Genomic DNA, 27,369 nt, shown 5'->3' on the forward strand with positions numbered 1-27,369 from the left:
TCCCCTTGCGTTCTGTGCAAAACCAGATGCATCTGCTCTTTGACTACTTAGCAGGAAAAAAAGGCCTTAGGTGCCAGAGTTCCACTTGTCACAACTTTGCTACCTGGAGAAAGTTCCAGATTCAAAATCCTTAGGAACACTCTGGTTGACCTAGCTAAACCAGTTAGTGTCAGAGGCCCAGGGGATGATACAAAATGACTTCATGACAGGTACTCCTGGGAGGAGGCATGGAGTCATGAAACTCAAAACAGTGTCTACATTGAAGTTAGCAATGGCTTCCTGCTTAGTGAACTAAGTCCACATGAATGCTAGAGATTATGCTGCAAAATGAAGACCTATTTGTGAGTGGGAGTGTATAAAACATCCTTTTTTAGACAGCAAGCATTCAGCAATCTGGATTTCATATAGAAAGCAGAGCTAAATAACAAATTGTAAATATTAACAGAGCATTTAACAACATGCCTCAGGTTCTTCTCAACACACTATATGCTTAATCTTTGATCCTCACAAGAACCCTAGGGCCTAAGAAGTATTATTATTCTTGTTCAAAAGAGGAAGCAGGTGGAAAGTGGGTGAGTGGGGATCCGAAGCCCTGTGCTGTGACTGAGTCCTGAACTACCATGGAGTACTGTCTTGTCAAGAAACTCCTTAGGTGCAAAGCTGCCTTTGGAAGTTAGGATTTGTGTACCACGCGACTTCCAAGCCACGTATCATGAACACACGTAATGTGGCACAGGGTTTAGAATCAGATCTGAGTTGGAATCTCGGTTCTTAGGACCTTACTGTAAGCATGTGCAGGTGGTGTACTCACCTATTAAGTGGGACTAAAAGGACTGTATGTGCACACACTGAGACCTCATGGCGTCATGCCTTCACGCATCACCCGGTCCAAGTGGACGAGGTGGAGCCTGCGTGTGCCTGGGCTTCCAGGTCGGTCACCAGAGGGCGCGAGCTTGCGCTCCAGCCTCCGGCGTCCGGGAGAGCCTCCGTGCCAGGCGACTCGAGGTGGCGCATGCGTGTCTGGGCGCCGTGATTGCGATTGGCTTTAAAGCGGCCGACCTGGAGCGTGCATGCGCTGCGGCAAAAGGCTAGCGTCTCGGGCAAGATGGCTGCTAAAAGTTTTGCTTCCCGTCTCCGTGGGTCCCGGCGCTTTTTGAGTGGCTTCGTGGCCGGAGCTGTCGCGGGCGCTGCAAGCACTGGGCTCGTGGTCGTGCAGTTCCTCTGGAGTCGGGAGGCTGAGCCAGCGGTGGTGGTGAGGGAGCCGGACGGTGAGTGTGTGGGCCCCCAGATCTCGGGTCCAGGCTACTGCCTCGGCCGGGAGCCGTAACCATGGACGCGCGCTGTCGCTACTCGCCCAGCCCTTGGTCATCCGCTGTCCAGTCTCTCGGTTCTGCCTCCTCCCCACGGCGCGTCTCACCTGCCGGCTCCGCGTACTCCTTCCCGCTGGGGTCTACTATCCCCCAAGTACTGATCCCCACACGTGTTTTTCACTATCTTCTGTCCTCCCCTCGATTGTTAGCTCCATAAGCGCTCGGACCGTGTTTAAGTTTTGTTCTCCACCGTATACACGGCCCAGTACCTGGTACATAATTGGCGTCTAGTAAGTATAGATGAATGAACGAAGGACCCCATAGTTTTAACACAAGGGTCCCAAAGATCCGGGATCTAATGGCTGATGATCCGAGGTGGAGCTCATGTAATAATAATAGAAATAAAGTGCACACTAAATGTAATGAGCTTGAATCATCCTGCAACCATAGGCCCACCCCCGGGTCCTTGAGAAAATTGTCTTTCAGGAAACCAGTCCCTGATGCCAAAAAGGTTGGGGAGCGCTGTTTTAGCAGATCCCGGAGCTGTCCTCCTTTGATCATTGTTTAAATGAAGAACATCTGCTAGCCTTCTTCAAGGCAAGTAAATCTGCAAATTACCAGGTGTACCTTATGTTTAACAAAGTAGATGAGCTCATGCTCATTTCTGTCTCCAACATGCACATTTCATTTGCTCCTTCTGACACTTGGCATTTAGCGAGAGGGCTACTCTGGTGAGGTGAAGCCTGGAGAGGGCATCGAAAGAGGGTTATTTGGAAACGGACTCCCTGTCCAGTGGGTGTTTAGTTTCTCCCACTAGGAAAAGCCGGTTTTACCACTGTCCTGCTGCAGCATACATCTCTGCCTCAGTACCAGAACATTGAGGAAGCGTGTCAGTAAGGTGGTCTTTTTGTTGTTGTTGTTGTTTGGGTTTTTGGCTTTTTTTTTTTTTTTTTTTTGGCTGCGAGGCATGTGGGATGTTAGTTCCCTGACCCTAGATTGAACCAGCACCTCCTGCATTGGATGCCTGGAGTCTTAACCACTGGACTGCCAGGGAAGTCCCTGAATGAGGGTCTTAAAAAAAAAAAAATTAAAAAATTAAAAGTCTGTGCTTTTGTCCCCACATTAACTCTTAAAGCATGGTGAATAGGTAGGCTGTCTCCCGTTCAGTTATATCGATGACAGGAGTTTTTCTTGAGCACACTGCATTGTGTGATGCAGATATTTGAAAATTCGATGTGAAAGCCCAGTAAAATCGGATTCTTATTTAACAGTTAATGAAATAGCTACAGTTTCAGATCAGATCAGTCGCCCAGTCATGTCCGATTCTTTGCGACCCCGTGATCGCAGCACGCGAGGCCTCCCTGTCCATCACCAACTCCCGGAGTTCACTCAGACTCACGTCCATCGAGTCAGTGATGCCATCCAGCCATCTCATCCTCTGTCATCCCCTTCTCCTCCTGCCCCCATTCCCTCCTAGCATCAGAGTCCTTTCCAACGAGTCAACTCTTTGCATGAGGTGGCCAAAGTACTGGAGTTTCAGCTTTAGCATCATTCCTTCCAAAGAAATCCCAGGGCTGATCTCCTTTAGAATGGACTGGTTAGATCTCCTTGCAGTCCAAGGGACTCTCAAGAGTCTTCTCCAACACCACAGTTCAAAAGCATCAATTCTTCGGCGCTCAGCCTTCTTCACAGTCCAACTCTCACATCCATACATGACCACAGGAAAAACCATAGCCTTGACTAGACGAACCTTTGTTGGCAAAGTAATGTCTCTGCTTTTGAATATGCTATCTAGGTTGGTCATAACTTTCCTTCCAAAGAGTAAGCGTCTTTTAATTTCATGGCTGCAGTCACCATCTACAGTGATTTTGGAGCCCAGAAAAATAAAGTCAGACACTGTTTCCACTGTTTCCCCATCTATTTCCCATGAAGTGGTGGGACCGGATGCCATGATCTTCATTTTCTGAATGTTGAGCTTTAAGCCAACTTTTTCAGTCTCCATTTTCACTTTCATCAAGAGGCTTTTTAGTTCCTCTTCACTTTCTGCCATAAGGGTGGTGTCATCTGCATATCTGAGGTTATTGATATTTCTCCCGGCAATCTTGATTCCAGCTTGTGCTTCTTCCAGTCCAGCGTTTCTCATGATGTACTCTGCATATAAGTTAAATAAACAGGGTGATAATATACAGCCTTGACGAACTCCTTTTCCTATTTGGAACCGGTCTGTTGTTCCATGTCCAGTTCTAACTGTTGCTTCCTGACCTGCATACAGATTTCTCAAGAGGCAGATCAGGTGATCTGGTATTCCCATCTCTTTCAGAATTTTCCACAGTTTATTGTGATCCACACAGTCAAAGGCTTTGGCATAGTCAGTAAAGCAGAAATAGATGTTTTTCTGGAACTCTCTTGCTTTTTCCACGATCCAGCGGATGTTGGCAATTTGATCTCTGGTTCCTCTGCCTTTTCTAAAACCAGCTTGAACATCAGGAAGTTCATAGTTCACATTATTGCTGAAGCCTGGCTTGGAGAATTTTGAGCATTACTTTACTAGCGTGTGAGATGAGTGCAATTGTGCGGTAGTTTGAGCATTCTTTGGCATTGCCTTTCTTTGGGATTGGAATGAAAACTGACCTTTTCCAGTCCTGTGGCCACTGCTGAGTTTTCCAAATTTGCTGGCATATTGAGTGCAGCACTTTCACAGCATCATCTTTCAGGATTTGGAATAGCTCAACTGGAATTCCATCACCTCCACTAACTTTGTTAGTAGTGATGCTTTCTAAGGCCCACTTGACTTCACATTCCAGGATGTCTGGCTCTAGGTCAGTGATCACACCATCGTGATTGTCTGGGTCATGAAGATCTTTTTTGTACAGTTCTTCTATGTATTCTTGCCATCTCTTCTTAATATCTTCTGCTTCTGTTAGGTCCATACCATTTCTGTCCTTTATTGAGCTCATCTTTGCATGAAATGTTCCTTTGGTATCTCTTTAGTAGCTTGGCTAGAATTCTGCAATTGATTTTAGGCCAAACTAGTATTTTGCTTACTCTCTTCTTTGCCTTGTAAGTAATTGCAAAAATTAGATCACCTGATTAATGTTATGGTCGAGCCAGTCCTTTGTCTTACCCCCTTCATTATTATTTTTTGTTCCTAATAAAATTCACTAACTGTTATGTTTGCACCCTTTCTCATTTTTAGGTTCTTCGGAAAAGGCTGTCTTGGAACAATTTGGATTCCCTTTAGCTGGAACAGAGACAAGGTGTTACACTAACCATGCCTTGTCTTATGATCAATCAAAGCGGGTGCCTAGATGGGTTCTTGAACATATATCCAAGAGCAAGATAACGGGTAGGTGGTTAGAAGCAAAGGGATTGATGAAAGATGTTTCCAAATTGAGAACAAGGAGGGTTATGAATAATTTCAACCCTTTCTACATTACTGCACTTGTAGAAAATGTTTGTATGGCTTACTAGATAAATGGACCCTGCCTGGCTGTCTCAGGGGTTGAGAGGATCTGTATCTTGACACATGAATTGGAGGCTTTGTCACAAATGTGGCTGCTGTGAGCACCACTCATTCATAACCTCCACACACACCTTCAAATGCCTGCCAAGTGCCTGGCACTGTGCTGGGCCTTGGGGTTCTCTCGGTGACCAGAGTAGATGGTCTCTACCCCCAGGACACTTTGGGTCAGGGAGCGGGTGTGTTGACCTATCAAATACTCATGACCGTGTAGTTACACTTGGCAATAACTGTTCTGGAGGAAAAGTGATTGCAAGTTGGGTTTGTGCAATTAAGGAACAATAGAGAAGATGATGAGAGATTATAACAGGAGAACCTGATGCTGCTTAGCGAGGCTTCTCTGAGAAAGTGGCCTGAAGAGTGGATGGCAGTGAGCTGGGTAGGTAGCGGGATGCGGAGAAAAGCATTCCAGACAGGGAAGGAGAAGCACAGTTGCCTCTCCAGAGGCCTCCATGTGAAGAGTGTTGTTCCACCAGGGACCTAAAAGAAGGCCAGCCTGGCTGTCGCGAGGGGGAACGTGATTGGAGATTGCAGAGGCAGGCAGGTGCGTGCGTCTGTCCACATGTCCTCGTGTCTCGATGCACTCCTGTGATTAGGATGGCCAGGGTTTGGTGTTTATGGTTAGAGTGAGTTTTAGGGAGCCTTTCCAGTTTACACTCCCACTATCACTCTCTGTCCTACTTGTTGTCACACTCCCACCATTCCTCTGTGTTCGTTACCAGGGTTAATTAACCCTCACTTTGAGGGTTAGTATTTTGTGATTTATTCTTTCTTTGTGAATTTTGCTTTACCATTTTCAATGGGGATATTCTGTTTTGAATTTTGTAGGAAATTTTTGTTTTAAGACTATTTGTCAAGAGTTGTTTTATTCCCATTCTGTTATTTGCCTTTTAATTTGCTATATGACCCACAAATTATTTCTCCATTGCTGTATACTGCATACTGTGTTTAAATATATTAAAATGAGCATGTGCCTTCGTAAAGTACACATTAACCTGCAGGATAGCAGGAGGACTGGAATATGCTTGGCCTCCCTGGTAGCTCAGTTGGTAAAATATCCAATTATTCAATTCCTGGGTTGAGAAGATCCCCTGGAGAAGGAATAGGCTACCCACCCCAGTATTCTTGGGCTTCCCTTGTGGCTCAGCTGGTAAAAAAACCCACCTGCAATGCAGGAGACCTGGGTTCAATCCCTGGGTTGGAAGATCCCCTGGAGAGGGGAAAGGCTACCCACTTCAGTATTCTTGCCTGGAGAATTCCATGGACTGTATTGTATAGTCAGTGGGGTCCCAGAGTCAGACATGACTGAGCAACTTTCACTTTCACTTTGAAATATGCTTACTGCTAGAAGGGAACTGATGTAAGTGTAAACTTTATCATAGCAAGTGAAATTGATTATCAATTTAAAAAGTTATTTATTTGGCTGCCCCGGGGCTTAGTTGCTGCACACGAGATCTTTAGCTGTGGCATATGTCATCTAGGTACATGACCAGGGATTGAACCTGGGCTCCATGCTTTGGGAGCGTGGAGTCTTCACCGCTGGACCACCAGGGAAGTCTCTGATTATAAACTTACATCAAGAGAAACTCACTTGATTTAGTCTCAAGCCTGATAAATTTCCTTTAAATACAGCAGTTTGCCCAAGATGGGATTTCAGCTTTACTAATTTTATCTTGTGCTTAAGTTATTATTTTCAGAGGTATGTAAGAAAAAGCACTGTGTTGCATAGTGTTAATCATGTGAGCTCTATGGTTTTGACGAGGTGAAATAGAGCTAATTAATATTATTTGAGAACAGGAAGCAATATACCTGTGATTTCCTTGATTTTAGTGTGAAGCATTTGTTTTACAGTTTTTGTAATGACAGGCTAAGTTATTTAGATTAACTCTCCTGCCCAAAACAAGAAATGTTATTAGCAGTATATAGAAAAAAAATCACTTAAAAAAAAAAATATATATATATATGAAGAACCTATATGATGGTAGAGCTTTGCCAGACCAATATTTGGGGGAATGCCTGAATCCAGAGAGGGTCAGAGTGGTCCTGGTAAACTAAAGCCATAAGGCTTTTGTTTCTGTAGCCTTATGGGGTGAGGGGGACTGAAGGCAAGACTTAGTTCTTGCTAAACTCAAATGAAGTATCTGAACTATCCCAGGAACTTGAGACGTGCGTGCGATCACTAAGGATTGATACTACGTACCAACTGCTCAAAGAGATAGCAGCTGGCAGCTTGCCTTAGAGAATCTTGAGAGATATTTGTGCACTTACATTGTGTGTCTTTTTTCTTCAGGTGCTGCAGACAGAAAACATTGTAAATTCAAGCCGGATCCCAACATCCCTCCAGCCTTCAGCGCCTTCAACGAGGACTATATTGGCAGTGGGTGGTCACGAGGCCACATGGCTCCAGCAGGAAATAACAAATTCTCAACTGTAGGCATATTTTTCAGGAGGGATGGGAACATGGGGCTGGTATTATGTGTTTCCTGGGACTTGGAAATTAACAGAAGACCCAAACCCTAACCCTTGAGAATTTTCTTATTTTCTCCCTGATTACACTTCTTTTCTTTGCTCAGATGCTCAAGCATTTTTAAAGGGGTGGAGTGACGAACATTAAAAGCTATGCAAAAGGGAATTGGAAAGCCAATATGAGCTTAAACGACTCACTCATTTTTATCTCGAAAAATTTCAGACCTGTAGAAAAGTTGAAAAGAGAGCACAGCAAAAATATTTTGACTTGGAGAAGAGTTGAGGATAGTACATAAAATGCATCTTGATACATTTACTTTATGTATAAATTTTCTTAAACCATGGACAGTAAATTGCAGACATGGTAACACTTCATGCCTAGGTAGATTGTTTGGGAGATTATATTATCTGAGGATGAAGATATTTGAATATATATCAAGTTGTATCATCATCCTAAGAAATGTTTGCAAATGTGTTTTTGTACAATAATATCTAGTATACAGTTCACATTCAGATTTGCCAAATTGTCCCAATTATGTCATTTACAACTTTTTAAAAAACAATTCAGTATCTAATCATGAGTCACATATTACATTTAGTTGTCACGTCTCTAGCCTCTTTTAGTTTAGGATACTTTTTCTGCCAAAAAAGGGGAGAAATGACTTTTCTGACGTTGAGATTTATTACATGAATTGTTGGTGATTATTGTCTTTAAGATAGTGACTCTCAACCTTGGATACTCATTATAAAAAGCTGGGGAAGTCTTAAAAAAATCCTGGTACCCAGACTGTAACCAGAGCAGGTAAATCAGGAATTCTAGGGCGTGGGACCCAAGCATCCGTTTTTTTCAAGCTCCATAAGTTATGTCAGCATGCATGCAAGCCTGAGAGCCACTTTTTGAAGACCGAGTATTTGGTGACCTTGGCAGTTAGTGTAGGTCAGTGAAAAGAAACCTGGCCAGAGCCTTGGGCGTGCAGGCCAGAAATGGGAGGCGAATGAACACATGAAGAAGTGTTGGTTGCTCAGTCGTGTCTGACTCTGCAGCCCCATGGACCCGCCAGACTTGTCTGTCCATGAAAGTCTCCAGGCAAGAGTACTGGCGTGGGTAGCCATTCCCTTCTCCAGGGGATCTTCCCCACCCAGGGATCCAACCTGGGTCTCCCGCATCGCAGCAGATTCTTTACTGTCTGAACCACCAGGAAGCCTGAAAGAACACACAGTGGCCAGAAATTCAGAAGAACAGGACTTTTTTGGTACTGAACTAATGTGCTTGTACCATACTACTTAAGTACTGCTGTGTTCCCGAAAGCTGACCTTGGTTGAGAAACTCTTTGCCAGAGGCTTAACACTAGAATTTACCTTTTAGTTATATGTTGGAAATTTTTTGCTCATGTAGTCGACATTACATGTATGAATTTAATAAATTGTGAAGTAAGGTAGCACGCCAAACGACTTCTTTTGCTACAGTCCTTATTCTGATAATAATCATTGAGCTTTCTGTCATGGAGCAGTTGTGGCTTTCATTTATCTAAACAAATAGCGGCTGTAATTGCCTGGAGCTAAGGTTTGATTAAGGAACTGGTGGTCTGTCTCAGAGGGGAAGGCATTTCAGCGCATGTTCCTGTTTTTATTTCTTTCCACAGAAAGCCATGGCCGAAACCTTTTACCTCTCTAATATTGTGCCTCAGAATTTTGATAATAATGCTGGATATTGGAACAGGTGAGCAGGGAGAGTTTTTAAAATGTGATTCTCTGGGACATGAGGGATATGACAAGGAGAATGCATGCCTGAGCTGTTGCTGTCTTTTGTTTTTCAAATGCTAACAATACTGAAGATAAGTGCTTTGGGCTAGTTTGCTTTGCTGGATTTGGGGATGGTTTTCTATGGAAGTATAGACAGCAATCCATAGCCAGCCATTTTGGTCTTGTTTCCACTGATCGCAAGTCTGGAAGAAAGTAGTGAAAACATTCCCGAGGCAGTGGAGCGCTGTGCATTGGGCACAGGACTCTGTATTTTTGCTCTGTTTGTACTTAAAGATTTGCTGAGCTTTTTGAGAAACACACCGTTGAATGTAACCATTACCAGTCTTTGATAGAAGCTGTCCACAGCAGTCCCTTCTTATCTGTGGTTTTGCTTTCTGCTGTTTCAATTGTTCACCACCAGCCGCAGTCCAAAAACATTAAGTGGAAAATTCCAGAAATAAATGATAAGTTTTGTTTATTTATTTGAAATTAATTTTCTTAAGTTTTAAATTGGTGCCTTGCCCAGTAACCCGATAAAACCTAGTGCTTCCCGGGCTTCCCTGGTGATCAGTGGTTGGGAGTCCACCTGCCAGTGCAGGGAACACAGGCTTGATCCCTGCTCAGGAAGGGTTCCACGTGCCGTGGGGGATGAAGCCCACGTGCCACAGCTGTTGAGTCCGAGCTCGAGAGCCTGCTTGCTGCAACTAGAAAAAGCCCATGCACAGCACTGAAGACCCAGCGCAGCCACATAAATTAATTACAATTTTTTTTAAAAGATAAAAAAAATCTAGTATCTTCTGCCTTGTCCTGCCCGGGATGTGAATCTTCCCTTTGTCCATTGTATCCCACCTGTTGGTCAGTAACCATCTCGCTTTCATAGTGCTTGTATTCACATTACTTACTCATGGCCCCAAAATGCAAGAGTAGTGATGGTGGCAACTGGGATTGCCTTAAGTGAAAAGGTAAGAGTTGTTGACTTAAAGAAAAAAAATTGTATGCTGAAATTGCTCTGATATAAGAAGGCATCTTTTTATCTATGAAATTGTGAAGAAAAACAAAACTTGTGCTGGTTTTGCTGTTGCATCTCAAGCTGCATAAATTACAGCCACTAAGCATGATAAGGGCTTGGTTTTGATGGATGGATTTGTACAGTAAGGTATTTTGAGAGACACTACACCCACATAACTTTTATTATAGCATATTGTTATAATTGTTCTATTTTATTATTATTGGATATAATCTCTTACCATGTTTAGTTTATAAATTAAACTTTATTGTGGATATATGTGTATAGGAAAAAACAGTATATATAGGATTTGGTACTGTCTGCAATTTCAGGAATTCACTGAGGGTCTTGGCATGTATTCTCTGGATGAGGAACTATTGTATAAAATCATCTGGGCGTTCTCTATTTTTCAGATGCTTTTGTTCAGTTCTGTCAGGGAGTTTTAAGTATTTAAAACTAATACTAATATTTCATGCTATTAATTTTTCATTTTACACTAGTAAGATTTCACGCTACTATTTCATTTCTATTAATACAGTGTGACAGTGTTTAAGAAATGCTAGGATAAACCTGATTGTCCTACAGTAGATGTAGTTACATAAAAAAATATCAATTTGTTGAAATGATACCTAATTCTTGAATAAAGTTTGAGAACTACTGGCATAGAAGAATAAAGGAGGAAGCAAAACAAAATTTCAGTCATAAACTGTACGTTGAATGGACACACAGGAAAATGTAGATAGTTGTATAAATGCATGTGTTTAAGTTTTTGCATACAGCAAACTGGGAAGAACATTGCTTTTTTATTTGCTTCTTAGTGTTTTAGGCCATATTCACTGTTTACATTGATTTCTGTAATTCAGTATTCTTGTTACCTCTCCCAAGGACTTGATAACGGTTTGCTTCTTTTCTACATCCAGGTATGAGACTGTCACGTATCTTTTTGCTTTCTGTTTTTCAGAATAGAAATGTACTGTCGAGAACTGACAGAGCGGTTTGAGGATGTTTGGATAGTATCTGGACCACTGACCTTACCTCAGACTGGAAGTGATGGAAAGAAAACAGTTAGTTACCAGGTAGGAACATGTTTTAACATTCAGGCTTATGTGTGTGAGATTGTAGTCATTCTGTATTGTACTTTTTAGAATTATTATTTTTAAAAATATTTATTTATTTGACTGCACTAGCCTTAGTTGCCGCATGCAGGCTATCTAGTTGCGGCAGGCAGGATCCAGTTCCCTGACCAGGGACTGAACCTCCCTGCCTTGGGAGCTCAGAGTCTTAGCCACTGGACCACCAGGGAAGTCTCTGTATGCAACTTTTTAGTTTCATTTATTCACAAGGATTTATTGAGCAGTTGGAGTGATAGCCATAGAGGATATAACGATGGGTTACAAAGCAACCATTGACTTCAAGGAGTGCACAGTTTAGACAAGGAGACAGACATGTTATCGGCTAATTATGTTGCAGTGTGAGCTGATGTATACATGCATAGAGGAAGTGGTCTCAGAAAGAAGTGACCAATCCTGTTTGCAGGGGTCAGGAAGACTTCACAGAGGAGGGGATTTATTTATTTATTTTTTTGGCCTGTGGGATCTTAGTTCCCTGCCCCGGGATTGAACCCTAGCCCCTTCATTGGAAGCACAGTCTTAACCACTGGACCGCCAAGGAAGTCCCCCGAGGAGGCGATTTTTGAGCTAGATCTTGATGGAGGAATAACAGTGAGCAGAGTCAGGAGGGGAGCATGGGAACTCCAGAAGATGGAGCGGTGTGAGCTCAGAACACTTAGGATCAACAGCAGAGTTGTGGGATTTAGGTATTGTTATAGGTACAGGCTGGACTCAAGCAGGTAGGGTGAGGAGAAATAGAGAAGTACAGGAAAGAGTAATCACGAATTCAGTTTTTGGGGTGAAGAAGAGGGAAGCTTTCAGGAAGACATCCAGCTTGCAGTTATTAATAGTTGAACACGTGCTCAGGCACTCAGTCGTGTCGGTCTCTTTGTGACCCCGTGGACTGCAGCCCACCAGGCTCTTCTGTTCACGGATTTCCCAGGCAAGAATACTGGAGTGGGTTTCCATTTCCTTCTCCAGGGGATCTTCTCAACCCAGGGATGGAACGTCTCCTGCGGCTCCTACACTGTAGGCAGATTCTTTACCATTGAGCCAACCTGGGAAGCCCAGTTAGTTGAATAAATGGGAGGAAAAGCTTTTCTTTTTAGATGCTTGGATTTTTTTTTAAAAACAAGTGAAAAAAAATTTTTTTAAAACATGCATGATATTTGAGAACTTTATGGATTAAAGGAAAGGGAGAATGAAGATATATGACAGTATGATTAGTGGTGTGAGAGAGGTAGCCGCGCCTGTTGATGGGTAAGATGAGGGATTCTGCCAAGAGGGTGGCTGGGTTGATGTACTGTGAGATGTACCGAGTGCCCAGGAACGAAGTGGGGTAAGGAGGAATAAGAGAAGTGGTCGAGGAAGTAAACAGAGATTGAAGGACTTCCTGGAAAGTCAAAGAGTGGGTGTGTTTGGAGGGAACAGGTGTTTAGTAAATGCCGCCTGTTAGGTTACATAGGTTACATAGTTACTAAGGGGGTCTGTGATAAAACTGAATGAGCTGAGAAACAGAGTTAGGAAAATTACAACTTTAGGGTATATTCTGTCCCCCATGACTGGCTTGTGATCACCCTGTCTGCCTCTGAGGAGCAGTGATGGTGGGTCTTTAAGGCGTCCACAGAGGTGCTCACACACTCAGTGTTCCAGAAGTGCTTGTGGGAGTGAAGGACCAGCAGCAGAGACTTCCCGATGAGCTGCCTCATGGCGTGTCACACTGGGAAGGACACAGTGGCACTGCTGTGGCATTTGTGCCAAGATGCGTACTGTTGAGTGTCATCACGCAGCAGTAGTAGGCAAACCCCAACTCAGGGGCATGCCATGAAATAGCTGACGGGCATTCTTCAAAAAATGTTAGTGTCCTCCAAGACAGAGGCATGTCCTCAAAGACAGAGGCTTGAGAAATTAACCGTTCGAGATTAATGGAGACTAAAGAATTGCTACTTTTGAACTGTAGTGTTGGAGAAGACTCTTGAGAGTCCCTTGGACTGCAAGGAGATCCAACCAGTCCATCCTAAAGGAGATCAGCCCTGGGTGTTCACTGGAAAGAGTGATGCTGAAGCTGAAACTCCAGTACTTTGGCCACCTCTTGTGAAGAGTTGACTCATTGGAAAAGACTCTGATGCTGGGAGGGATTGGGGGCAGGAGGAGAAGGGGACGACAGAGGATGAGATGGCTGGATGGCATCACTGACTCAATGGACATGGGTTTGAGTGAACTCCGGGAGATGGTGATGGACAGGGAGCCCTGGCGTGCTGCGATTCATGGGGTCACAAAGAGTCAGACACGACTGAGCGACTGAACTGAACTGAAAGACTAAAATACATGAAATAAAATGCATTGTGTTATCTTAGATCAGATCCTAGATCCGAAAAACAAAAGTTGCTGAATAAGACTTTATTTGGACAATTGGTTACATTTGAGGTCTGTAGATAATTTTATTTTATCAGTATTAAATTTACTGACTTTGATTATTATACTGTAATTATGTAAGTGAATGTCTTTGCTCTTAAGAAATACAAAAGATTTAGGGAAAAAAACATAGAAAAAGGTTGAGTGATAAACGAAATTGGGCAGAATGTTCAGAATTGATGAATCCAGGTGAAGGGTGTACAAGTGTTCCACATGCCATCCTTACACATTTAAAATTTGCAATTCAGAATGAAGCAAATGTATATACCTCTTTAGTATATCTTTTGTATACCGAATTCTGTTACACTGGGTTATATAAAATTAACTACTAAAAAGACTTAACCTTGCTTTTCCTACTAAATAGTCGATCAGTGAATGCCATACAGGCGTGTATAGGTATTCTCAAAGAGAGTTTTAGAAGAGACCTGTCAGCTCTTCTGACTCTGATTAGCGTCATGGTGACGAATGTGTGAGGGCAGTCATGGTGCGCTTCTTGAAGGGTGTGCTCTGAGTAACAGTCTTGTTTTTTTGTTTAAAGCATTATCGGTCTTAGGCCTTCTCTTTCACACTGTGGGCCTCTGAACCTGTAACATTAGTTTTCCATGTCTGTAGTAATTGATAGGACCTATTCATGTTCACACTGGCAAATCGTTTAATTCAGCAAATCTTTAAGTACTTGTTACATGGGAGGCGTGTACATGGAATTGTAAACGACATGCTTTGCCGGGCTGCAGCCCTGGCTGATCCAGGGTATTCGAAGGAGAGACGGCCTAGGTGACTATTTATATGTCAATTAGAGATATAAAAAGTAATAGAATGAGGATAGCTCAGTAGGAAAATTCAGTGGAGAAAAGAGGCTGAGTAGCTTGGTTTACGCGGAAAATCAATATAACCCGTGACACCAGGTTAGCTCTGACCATGGAGGCCACAGGCGCCTTCTCGAATAGCGGAAGGTGCCCCACCTTAGACACCTTCTCGAGTGGGTCTTAGAAGCCCAGGCAAATAAATGGTCGCAGAGGATATCCGCGCTCCAGATGGAGACTCAGCTGGAAGTTAAGGGGAAGAATGACATGGGGAGACCAAGCGCCGGCGAGCAAGGCCCGTAGCTTTATTTTCAACAGGGGCTTATATACCCTAAGTTACACATGGAGGATAATAGGGGATGCAAAGTCAGCAGTCTTTGACCCTTATCAAAAACCAGGGTTTCTTTCCTGCAAATTTATCGTATACAAATGGTTTGGGTGATTTACATCATCTTCTGGCCAGAAGGCCTATTAACATTTTATGACTCTTGACAAGGACTTTCTCTAAGAGTAATTATTTTAAGGTTTGGCGCCATCTTCCGAAGATAAAATTGCATTGCTATAGGGTGGATGTGTAATGGGTTTACAACAAAGGAAAGAATTTATTACCTTAAGGGTCTAAAGTTACTAACACCAAGGCCACTACTTATTTTTTCTATATACCAACTATTAATTAATACACGTTCAAGGATACAATTCAGGGGATGTGAAAACTTGGCAACAAACATTGGTTCATCAATGAAATCTTTTACTAGTTTTATTCTGACAGTTTCTAACTCTCTGAGAGGCTCCAAGCTATTTGAATATCTTAAGCTTCCTGTGCCTTTCGAGGCTGGGAGACTGTAAACCATCGTATGCATAGCTGAGGTGTCCGGGTAAACTTGTCAGGCGAGTTAGAGAGCCATCTGAGGGGTTTGGATTTAAACACTCCTAATTGCCCAGGAACTTTATTAATTGGAGCTGTAAGTTAACTCTTTGACAGAGAAAGCGAGATGGTGGTGGGGGACAGCCCCCAGTAAAGTCAGAGGTAAGAGCACAAAGCAATAAAGTAGGCAGACTCTGGTTTTTTGGGGGCAGATGCTCGAGAATATCCGGGGGGACTCCTGAGGCTCGATCCCGCCTTTGCGTATGTCGAGCCTCCTTCCTCATGACCTTTGTCACGAGTGGAATGCCTCACCGGCTCCCGGCAATGCTTCAAACTGTGTTCTTGGATACTCTTCCCCTTCTTTCCTCTCTCTCACATCGTGGAAGTCATCTCTCTCTCTCTCTCTCTCTGTCTTTGAGTCAACAACTTTCATCAGTTCCTTTACTTAATAACCTGTACTCGGGTTTTGCTGAAGCTGTGAACAGCTGCTCTGTTGTGGAGGCCTCCCACAATATTACAGGGCATGGCAGGTGTATTCTTAACCGCTGGACTGCCAGGGAAGCCCAGCATCGTTTTTCAGATCAAACTTGACTGCAGGTGGAATTTTACCTTTAAAAATCTTTAGTGTATTTTTTAGCATGAAAGGAAACTATGATCCGTTAGTAAATTAAATTGGAAAAATTGTCTCAGAGCTCACCATTTTAAGAATTGAGTTGGGACAGCAAAAGAGACACTGATGTATAGAACAGTCTTATGGACTCTGTGGGAGAGGGCGAGGGTTGGGAGATTTGGGAGAATGGCATTGAAACATGTATAATATCATGTATGAAACGAGTCGCCAGTCCAGGTTCGATGCAGGATACTGGATGCTTGGGGCTGGTGCAATGGGATGACCCAGAGGGATGGTATGGGGAGGGAGGAGGGAGGAGGGTTCAGGATGGGGAACACATGTATACCTGTGGCGGATTCATTTCAATATTTGGCAAAACCAATACAATATTGTAAAGTTTAAAAATAAAATTAAATTTAAAAAAAAGAATTGAGTTGGGCTAAAAATATATGTATGCATATAAATCTACATGCATATGAACTTGGGCGACTTTGGCTAAGGAAAACAGACATGGGAGGCAAAGCTAGGCAAGGGGAAGAGGGAGGAAAAAGTACGATGTGTGCTAAGAAACAGTATGTCCCTCAGACAGTTGGATTAGAGCACTTGTGTAGGGAAGAAGGCAAAAATGAAAGGGTAAACAAGGCCCTGCTGTTTACAGTTCCCAACAGGGAACTGTATTAAATATCTTGTAATGACTATAATGTAGTAGAATCTGAAAAAGAATACCTATGTGTGTGTGTATACAAAACTAAATGACTTTGCTGTATACCTGCAGCAAATACATTATAAATCAACTACACTTCAAAAAGAGTTTTTTTGGGGAAAAAAAAAAAAAGATTTGCAGCAGGTGCAAATGCTCAACTTGAATGCCCAACTAAAAATTCAGGTTATTTTCTGGCAATTTGTAATAAAACTATTATGGATAAAACCATGTCCTTAAGAGATGCTAAGAAAGGGCATGTGGCATTGCCCAGCCCTTGAAGTGGGTCTGTTCCTCTCAAGGAATAAATACATATTTGAATCATGGATCCTATTTCCCAGGGAATGCTTTGCACTTATGTATGACAGTTCATGATTTGTTTTCTTAAATCTGTCTATTTAGTATTTCCTTCTTGTTTACAACTATACTCTGAACCTTATTTTAGTAGAATATAGCTAATAAAAATGACATATTTGTTTACTTTTCTATCTAGTGGTGAAGCTTTTGTGTATCTAGTATGTGCACTTTGGAGGAAGTGGAGCAGATGAACTGGGATTTATCAAGGGCCTTGTATACCTCCCAGTATGTATGTGGCTTTGTTCATGCTATCCCGGTCCATCCTTGCAAACAGCTCTTACAAACAGGTAGTGATTATCTTCTTTTATTGGAGGAAATTGAGGTTTCAAGGGGTCACATCCAAGTGACATTGCTAGTAATTGTCAAGGGGTAAATCCAAACGTGGGTCTCTCTCCTTGTATGAGAATTGCCTGTCATTCACAGTGTTGTTCTTTAAGCTCTTGAAAGTCTCCAGTGAAGGGATGGTTCTGCTCTTCATATGTAGAAACTTAAGGCCAGGAGGTAAAACATGGTGTGGATGGAGAGCAGTTACAAGTGACAGTTGCTGGCGTGCAAAAATAAGAGCAGAAAATGGGCCAAGAGGAGGATTCCTTCTAGCCAGGCAGAAATGTCTGCTGGAATATGTAGGAAAGAACTGCAGCGTCATAGGACCGGAGCGAACATGAGCCCGCGGGAAGATGAGAGGCAGTGATTTTATCAGAAGTGAGTCATCTGACAGCTCTGATCACAATCACCCCCTTTATTGTAGCTTAGGTCAGCCATGTGCCTGTTTCAAGAAGAGATGGAATCCAGGCAAATGAAACATACCTGAAGATTCCAGCCTGAACATTATAATTGTCCTGGCAAGAAAGTGAGCTTCAGATTTGACGGCTCGGCAGTGGTGGGGTTGTCCTGTGAGAAGTACTTAGTAGTCTTTTTTCCTTCTACAGCATTATCCAAACTTCCACTAATTCCAGAAGGGGAAGGAAATTAAAAATAATGCCTCCAGGGATTTCGAGGCCATCAGCTGATGTGATCAGCAATTATTTTTTTAAATCTCCTATTTCATCTTTATGTAGTCTTAATTTCTATATCTATTTAATTGAAATCAACTCTTTTATTGGATGAATATTTCCTTATGGAACTTCCCTGGGTGGATCCAATGGTTAAGACTCCCAAGTTTCCAATACGGGGGGCAGGGGTGCAATCCCTGGTCGGGGAACTAGTATCCTGCATGCCATGTGATGAGGCCAAAATAAATAAATAATAAAGTCTTGGGAACTTCCTGGTGGTCTAGTAGTTAGGGCTCCGTGCTTTCACTGCTACAGGCTGGGGTCAAAAAGTAAATAAAAATAATAGTCTTATTAAAAAAGCAAGCAAATCTATAGATATATATATTTCCTTATCCCCATCCTAAATCACTCAGTAGAAGTGACCGTCTCGGCAGATGTGCTTGTTTCACTGGCTTGGCATCTCCCTCCCCCTCCCAGGGCGGGTGCCCAGTGTGAGAAGGACCGTCTCCTGAGGTTTGAGTGTCCGTAGAGGCTTCACAGGTGGCACATGGGGTGGCCACACCCCTGTTGACGCCCTCACTTGTCCCTCTGTTCGCTCAGGTCAGGATTTCCTGTTTATCACACCATCACGGTCTCTTTCACTTGATTAGTCTGACTTTATTTTAAGGGCTTCATCTCTTGATGTGTCTAACAGTTTTATTTTTGGAATATCTTTTTATTGTCTTACCAAGGGAGTGTAACCAGATACGTTACATCTGTCTGAGTCTTGCAGGCACATGTTTTTTTCCTCTTGATGCTGCGTATATGACACGACAGAGAGCGCGTTTAGCCTGGGTGTGTGTGTGTGGCCAGTCTCTCTGGCACGGAGTCAGCATGAAGGCCCAGCTTTGAGTGTGAGGAGTTAGTTGGGGGTGAGACAGGGGAAGCAAATTGTCATCTCTGTCTCTTGGGTGGGAAGAAACAAGCTCAGGCCAGCAGGTATGGAAGCTTATCTCAGGTCGTGAGCGAGTGCCAGCTTTATGATTGTTATATGTATTGTATTTTCTCGTCACTCCCGGTTGATTTCCAGTTTTCATTACAGCCTTGACACAAGTTCAGTGCTTTTTGGTAATTTAACAGCAACAAGAATTTCCTTTGTAAAATATTTTTATACCTAAATATTATATGAAAAGGACTATTGCTGATTTACTGATAAATCGGTTCAGCCTTTGGGTCCTTTGTTTGGCATCATTTGTGTCCAGCCTCCTTTCTTCTGAATCCCTTTTGTCCACCTTGAACTGGCCTCATCTTGCTTAATCCCACATTTCCCCTGTCCCGGTGCAGAACCATCTTTTGTGCCAAATGCAGTTTCATTCCTGTCTCTGGAATGATGTCTGCTACAAAAATAACTTTTCACATAGGCCTTGCAGATTTCAAAATCCTTTTGTCAACTAATGTGTCTTTGTGTCTACAGAACTATTCAGAGATGGACTGCTTGGAGATTGTTACTAGCCATTTTATGAATGAAAACAGAGGATACCGTGGCTGTGACTTGCAACTTAGTGCAAAGCCTTAGGTCTCTGGGGTTTCAATTTGCTGAACTATTCTGTTTTGGTGCCCTGTTTTCTAGAAACATATTCTGAAAGTCTTCCAATTTTCCTGAAAATAGGAAGAATTTATGTTGTAGGTTGAGTTGTCTACAAAGAAGTTTTAAAATATTTTAGGGTTTTTTTTTTTTTAAGTTTTAAATTCAGTGAAGAAATGAGTTTTCTGAATTTCCAAATAATACTGGTTCCTGTATTAGGCAGGTTAAAGATGTTTACTTTCTGAGAACAAAGCAGACTGAATCAGCAGATAGTGAGTGGCTAAGTTTCTGTTTTTCTATTTCTGTGAAGAATATCTTACTCCCCTTTTGTTGAAATACTGCAAGAAGATCACGGGTGGAAGAGTCACACTTTGTGGTTCTTAGAAGGAATTCCTGTGTCCGTGCAGTTTCTGAAAAGCAGTATTGGAGGTTCCCTAGGTGTGTGAGTGTTTTTGAAAATCTAATAGAAATGGTAGATTTCTATGAGGTTAAACAATGAATCTTAAAATGTCAAGCTTATTTACTTTTGCCTAGAATTTAATGAACCGGGGTTATTAGAAACCCTGGTTGGCAGTACACGGGCTTGACCTACTAATTATTTTTGAGAGTTGTCATTTGTGTGTGTACAGAGTCCATGAGGAGAGAAAATATTCAAGTGACTGGTCTTGAAGGCTCATCATAGTGGCATTCTGAGGTCTGCGCTGCAGTGATGGAGATGTCCACCAGGTGGCACCAAGGATTTGCTTAACTGTTGGCTCCCAGCTTGAAGGCCATTTAGACTCCCCTCCCTGTAAACCCTGGCGCAGCTGCTGCCCTGCCCTCAGTTCTGGTTCCTGACTTCCTCTGCACCCACGCCCTTAGCGCAGGCCTTGATGCTCTATTGATATCTCACCACATTCTGCCTGCAGTGAAAACTGTGGGTGTTGACTTCTCCCCGCCATGGGACGCGTCTGAGAGCAGCGCGAGCTGTATTTACTTACTTTCAGCCTTATTCCTTTAGTATTTCCAGCATGCCGGGCACAGTGCCTCTGAGTTGCATTCTTGAGTGAACATCTCTTGGTGATCTGTGCGCTCGTTGTGCACCCCCATCGGGTTCACTTCGGTGTGTTTTTTGGTCTGTGAGGAACACACGTAAATGACTTGTTGGAGGGGGTCACGTAGGCTGTGCAGTTCCGTGAACCTTACTCTAAACCGCACCCTGACCAACTGCTTGCACTAACTTCCAGGACGGCTAGTTAGAGATCACTCCTCTGGGTGGGTCTTCCCCGCACCCCTGTGGTGGGTCGTGGTGGCGGGGCCTCCCTGTGTGCTAGGCAGCAGATGGCCTGAGTCGTTGGGCTGTGCCGCGTGGGTAGGAGCTGGGGAAGGCAGAAGCGAACCCTCTCCGGCTCTGGTCCCTCTGTCTTATCTGGGCTCCCGGCGGGGCCTGCCCAAGCTGGCGGTTTGGGTCTGGAAGGGAGGCCTCTTAGAGGGCGGGCGGGCCTGGGAGGACTGGGGCCAGCACAGCATGCCGTTGTGGCATCGCGTCATTTTATTGGAGGCCATTAAGGAAACGGATGCTCACTTTTTCTTTTGCAGAAAACAGATAATGGCTCTTAGGCCAATTGGAAGGAAATCTGAACAGGTTTCCTAACAGTGTTACTTCATTATTACAGCCAGCCCGCACAGGCGACCAAGTTGTCTCCAGCTCTGGCTGCTTTGTTGTGTGGAGACCTTTCCAAAGTGTTAGATTTGATGACACATTCAGGAGTTGTGTGTTTGATGGCAGATGCGAGTGTGCAGAGCTCTGAGCAGACGGCGTTTACATTTACCTAATGTAATTTTTAAAATGAGCCGCAGTCTAGGTGACACTGGAGATAGTGATCCTGATGTGGTCTGTCTGGCTGCTTCTTGAAAGGCTGTTTAGCTCCCTAGTGAATTTGATAAACTAGGCCATATTTTTATTTCTAGAGCTGGGAGTTCCTGAGCTGGCAGTTTTGACTATTGAATGTTAGCACCGAAAGTTCTGATTATGAGACAGAGAAGGCAACGGCTTTTCTTGTCCGTTGAAACACCCAGGACTCACTCCTGGCATTCCTTTGTCCTACAAAGAGAGCAGAGAATGGGAGCCCTGGTCTTTGGTGTGACCTTACTTTAAAGATGATCAGAATCTACCTGTTAAATGCTCATCTTCTCTGAGAATCTGTCTTGGTTTATTATTACCTTTGGCAGTTGAATTGAAATCCATTGGGATGGGGTGGAGTAGCTTGTTAAGTGCATTTTTGGAATTGCATCTGGAAGTCTTTTCAGGAAATATTTGGGACTTGCTTCCCTGGTAGCTCAGAGGGTAAAGAATCCACCTCAATGTGGGAGACCTGGGTTGGGACGAGGGCATGGCAACCCACTTCATTATTCTTGCCTGGAGAATCCCATAGACACAGGAGCCTGGCGGGCTACAGTCCATGGGGTCTCAAGGAGTCGGACACAATGAGTGACTAAGAACAGCACAGTGCAAATTGGGCTTCCCAACTGCCATTAGTGGTAAAGAACCTGCCTGCCAGTGCAGGAGACATGAGTGACCTGGGTTCAATCCCTGGGTCGCAGGGCAACCCACTCCAGTATTCTTGCCTGGAGAATCCCATGGACGGAGGAGCCTGGCAGGCTGCAGTCCGTGGGGCTGCAAAGAGTTGGACATGACTGAAGTGACTTAGCAGTGCACATTAGCATTGCTGATACAGCTGCTTTGTTCCCTAGGTGATCGGCGAGGACAACGTGGCAGTGCCCTCCCACCTGTACAAGGTGATCCTGGCACGCAGAAGCGCGGGGTCTGCTGAGCCCCTGGCCCTCGGGGCCTTCGTGGTGCCCAACAAGGCCATTGGCTTCCAGCCCCAATTGAGTGAGTTCCAGGTGAGCCTGCAGGACCTGGAGAAGCTGTCGGGACTGGTGTTTTTCCCACATCTGGATAGAACTAGTGACATCAGGAACATCTGCTCGGTGGACACCTGTAAGCTCCTGGACTTCCGGGAGTTCACCCTGTACCTGAGCACAAGAAAGGTAGAGGGGGCCCGATCGGTAGTCAGACTGGAAAAGGTCCTGGAAAACCTTCGAAACGCGGGCATCGAGCCCGACGAGTACTTCATGACTTGCTACGAGAAGAAACTGGAAGAACTCCGAGCTCAGGAGCGGTCAGGCGTCCTGGAGGAAAAGCCCTCGTAGTTCTCTCAGAAGCGTGAACGTAAGGAAGTGGGTGTGGCCTCTTCGGGATACTGTATTTTAGCGACTCTGTTCTTAAAATGGTGGAATCCTAAATTTCAGACCAAATTTCTCCCCAAAAGGTGAAAGATGTCAGATTTTTCGGTTGGCATAGTATTTGACACAGGAAGTGATTATATAAGGAAACTGTTAGCACCTGCCGATCATGGGCTGGTCCTGTGTCAGGCTAACCGGAGGGCTGTGTCTGCTGATGTGTCCCTTCGGAGGTACTGGATGTGAAGGTGTTACACTTTCTGTCTCCAAGTCGTACAGGGTCTTTGTATCTGCTCAGCCTTCTTGGAGCCCAGTATTATTTATATGTTTTTGTTAATTAGACGTGGGTTGGTCTAACGCCTCTAGAGTTGGTCTAACGCCTCTATGCATTATCCTGGCCACATGCATTGTATATTTCTTTCTCGTAGCTCCTCTCGTGGACCCGCTGTTTCTCCTCTTCTGCCATGTAGAAGCACCCAGCACCTGCATTTTCTGCTCACTTAGTGGGTCGTGTATACAAAGCTCATTGCTTTCCATGTATTATCCCACAACTACCCTCTGAGGGAAACGGCACTGTCCTCATCTTACCCATGAGGAAGCTGAGGCTTGGAGAGCTTAAGTGTTTTGCCCAAAGTTCATCTTCCCAAAGAAGTAATCCACGAGGAACGAGGCACCCCACGTGGGGTATGTTGAAGTCATCTCTGACACAAAGTCTTTGACTCAGAAAGACGTTCTTCCACGGGTGTCTGTGAGCCTGAGGCCCGCTTGGTGAGAGCGTCTGGTTTCTTGTCTGCCGTCCAGCCAGAGAGACTTGAATGTCCTCTGACTTGAACCCTCCTTAGTTCTTTGGGAAGAAGTAGTCACAGTGATTAAATGGAGAGGTCAGTGCTTTCTGGGGTTTATCAGAGCCCTACTTGCCTTCAGAAATGCGGTTCTTCTAGTGACCGGCTGGTGCCAAATCCATGGGTTTGTTGCTTTCCAGATGGGCCTTTTGTCCCAGAGGTTGAGGAACCTAAGAAGGGTCTGTGCCTGCAGAGTCACCAGCTTGTGACCTGCTCACCTTTGTCTTGCTTGTCTACGTGGATGGCAGCGGGCAGGTGGTTGGGCCAAAGACCCGAAGACAGCCAGCTCTAGGGGAGGCAGTGGCTGTGTTTCTGAGCCAGGTCTCCAGTTTGGGATTTGCGTGGGATCCTCTCATGGGCTGTCATCAGCGTAGGCAGTAAAATATCTTAAAATATCATACAGGCACTTGTCTGACTGTGTCCCATCACTGCTGTCTTTCCAAGTGGTGTTACCAGAACAGTTTTCTTGGTGTTGATGTGTTTATCTCTAGCAGAAATGCCAAAACGTTAAGGTAAAGGCACGAGGGATTTCCCTGGTGGTTGAGAGGTTAAGGATCTGCCTGCCAGTGCAGGGGACACGAGCTCAATCCCTGATCTTGGAAGATCCCACGTGCCACGGAGCAGCTAGGCCCATGCACGCCACAGCGTGAGCCTGAGCGCCTAGAGCCCGAGCTCTGCAAGGAGAGGCCCCCGCAGCGAGCAGCCTGTACACGGCAACGAAGAGCAGCCCCCTCTCACCACAGCAAAGGCTCAGCACAGCCCAAAATAAATAAAATTACGTTAAAGGAAAAGATAAAGGTAAGATGGTAATGGTAGATCTTGTTCTGCTTTATTTGGGTAAAAAAGAAAGAAGTTGGGAAGGAGGGTCAGAATGCCCCAGCCTGATTAATACTGGCCTCTCTTAACACACTGTTCCTCATTAGCTTGTGCCTGCTTTTTCTTCTCAGGGAGAAAAAGCCAAAATGTCACTGTGGAACCAAAAAAAAAATCTGTTACTTTCTCTCCTTATCGGAGAGGTGATACAATCTGGGTGTTTCTCCAGGAGCCCAAAGGTGGCTCTGGGGCAGAGGTCCTGCTGCCCTTCAGGGGCGAGCCCCATCTGATGTCCCCGGGCCCGTCACTGTGCTGTCCTCCCATGGGCGTTTCCGTCAGACGTGGCGTTATTCCCATGCCATTCTCGCTCCTCTGTCTTCACCTGGATGGTAGAGAATCTTGATTTTTAGATCCGTCAAGTGTTCTAACGCATTTTAGAACGTAATTAGAAAATGTCAGAAATTTTCTAATTAGAAAATTAGTCATTAGAAAACGTGTTAGAAAATGCTACCTGGTTGTTGTGGAACATAGAGATAGCTACTCATACTAAATATATATATATATAAGTGTGCCGTCTCCCAGTCCTCACTATCGTATACAAAAGTTGTGTGGGTATGTGACAAGTGATGCCTGAATTGTTGTCTCCACACTTCCAGTAAGTCGCTTCAAGACAAACTTTGAAACATAGGCACTGTGTAGATAGAGCTCAGGACGTTCCTCTGAATCGGATCACTTCCGCCTCCTCCCGTGGGACGTCTGAGAACTGGGGCTCAGACGCAGCAGAGCCGTAGGCCAGGCGTCTCCACCTCACTACTGCCCTGAGCCGATCCCCGTCCAGCGCTCCTCGGTCCTGTGAGTTTTTGGGCTCCTGTACCTGGGACTCTGCCTTCCGCCCCGATGTACCCAGGGAGCCCCTGGTGCTGCCGGGGAGAAGGACCAGTCTGGGGGCTCTGCTGCTGAGAGCCCGCCTGGGGGTGAGGGGCTCCCTACTCTCTCCACTCACAGTGACATCTTTATTTCGAGGCTTCGGGCTCTCTGGTCTGTGCACTGAGACTGTGTCACCAGTATCGTGTGGCAGGGGGACCTCACACAAGTAGCCAAGGTAGGATGGGCATGCGAGCCCCTTAAACCCCTGCCAGCGCTTCTGGCCTCAGGCCTCCGTCTTCCAACTGGAAACCTCTGTCCGACCTTCAGGACTTAGACTGGAGCCCAGCAGGAGAGGCAGAGTGTGATCTGGAGGGAGCGGCTTCCTGCGGGGCCGGGTGCAGCCTGCAGCCCTGCTCTAGGAGTGACCGTGAGTGCCCACGGGCTCCCTGGCCTCATCCTCCTGAGCCCCTGTCTGTCACTGGTGTCAGCATGACGCACCTCGAATTTCCCGTCAGTGCCTGTCCCCACCCAGGGCCTGCTGTTGTGTTGCCCGCTCACTCCCCCGTCCACCTTGTCTGCCCTTCCCCTTCATGGGCCCCTGGTCTCCTCCTCGAACCTCTGATTCATTCTGGTGGAGCTGGTGAGGGGTGGCCTCGTATCGGCTGTGGAGCTCCTGCTCTTGCCTGCCTCCAGCCTCCATCTGGCCGCTGTGCTGGATGTTGTCATGGAGACAACCTATCACGGGATGCCATAGGCCCCCCACCTCTAGGGACCAACCCTTAGGTCACAGAGCTGACGAGAGGCACTGCACTCTGTATAATTTGGGGCAAGGGAGATTGGATGCTTGGTTGGTGGTTGGTGGGGCTTCTTTTTCGTGTTCCTAAACTTTACTGGTCTGCCCTGAAACCACAGTACCTTTAGGGATCACTGTAACATAATACATTTGAGTTAATTTCAGGCCTTCAGAGAAGTTGCAAGTACAGTGAATGTCCTCTCCCTCGATACTGTCTTATTTGCGCTCTTTTCTTGAACCATTTAAAATTGTATTAAAAAAATAAGTTGTAGACACAGGACTGTGTCTTTTTTCATTGAAGCATAGTTGAGTTACAGTGTTGCATTAATTTGTACTATACAGCTGAGTAATTCAGTTACATATATATATATGTTTTCTATTATAGTTCATCATAGATACATAGGATTTGTTTATCCATTCTGTACATAATAGCTTACATCTGCTAACCCCAGCCTCCTCCCCGCTGGCAGCCACAGGTCTGTTCCCCACGGCCGTGAGTCTGTTTCTGTCTCATAGGCTTTTTTGTGTTGCATTTTAGATTCCACTTACAAATGACCTCACGTGGTGTTTGTTTTCTCATTCTGATGTATTTCACTTAGTATAATCATCTCTGGTTGCATCCACGGTGCTGCTTGTGGCATTATTTTGTTCTTTTTTATGACTGAGCAGTAAGTACTCTGTTCGATACATGCACCACGTCTTCTTTACCCCTTGCTCTGCTGATGGACATGTAGGTTGCTTCTGTGTCTTGGCTGTTGTGAATAGTGCTGAATGGAACACTAGGGTGCGTGTATTGTTTCAAAGTTTGGTTTTCTCTGGTATGGTGTGCCTTTGGTTTTGCCAGCGAGTGTTTGACACACATGGCAAGCACATCTTCATTTTGATTCCATCTGACAGCCTCCTAGGGAAAATTCTGGCAGACTGGGCAATCTATGAACCTGCAAATAAGGGAAAGAGAACTAACGCCATGTGGTCACATGTGGTCACAGTATTCTTTAGGTGGAGAAAATTGGTTGAAAGTGTTTTGAAATTCCAAAACTGATCCTTTTTGCATGTACAATTAGAGAAAACTGGCTTGATAAAAATACTTTTTTTCAGAACACTGACCCTGAGAGAACAAAAATATTCTTAGCAGAAAGTAAACTCTTACCGTGCCCTTGAAGTACAAACACAGCCCACTTTGCCTGGGACTTCAGCCTTGAGTTTTAATTGGTAGAACTTCAAGTCAAAGGGGGGAAAAAAGGAGGGAAGAAAAAGATCCTTTTAAAATCAAACGTGCAAATTTGACTATTGTGACTGTTATTCATAAACTGATAAATTTAAGTGCAGTGACTGAGTCAAGAAATACAAAAAGATTTAAAAAAAATGA

At 44.6% G+C, this 27,369-nt stretch overlaps 1 protein-coding gene across 2 annotated transcripts; it reads left to right on the forward strand.

The window, feature by feature from the left end:
• Window positions 1–794: 794 nt before the first annotated feature.
• EXOG (exo/endonuclease G) lies at window positions 795–27,369 on the forward strand. 2 transcript variants are annotated; one of them, XR_009732431.1, is made up of 9 exons: window positions 795–1,268; window positions 4,507–4,656; window positions 7,121–7,260; window positions 8,940–9,016; window positions 11,007–11,121; window positions 22,194–22,674; window positions 23,114–24,325; window positions 25,364–25,442; window positions 25,535–27,369. XR_009732431.1 is itself a non-coding variant. In XM_061395955.1 (6 exons), exons 1-6 carry the CDS (start codon window positions 1,106–1,108, stop codon window positions 22,653–22,655), a joined length of 1,107 nt encoding a protein of 368 aa, XP_061251939.1. In that variant the 5' UTR covers window positions 800–1,105; the 3' UTR covers window positions 22,656–27,369. The 2 variants fall into 2 exon arrangements, 1 of the variants encoding a protein (XP_061251939.1); XM_061395955.1 differs by having other exon boundaries at window positions 800–1,268; window positions 22,194–27,369.

The sequence above is a fragment of the Bos javanicus genome, chromosome 22 (assembly GCF_032452875.1).
Source record: "Bos javanicus breed banteng chromosome 22, ARS-OSU_banteng_1.0, whole genome shotgun sequence".
Taxonomy (NCBI): Eukaryota; Metazoa; Chordata; class Mammalia; order Artiodactyla; family Bovidae; genus Bos; species Bos javanicus.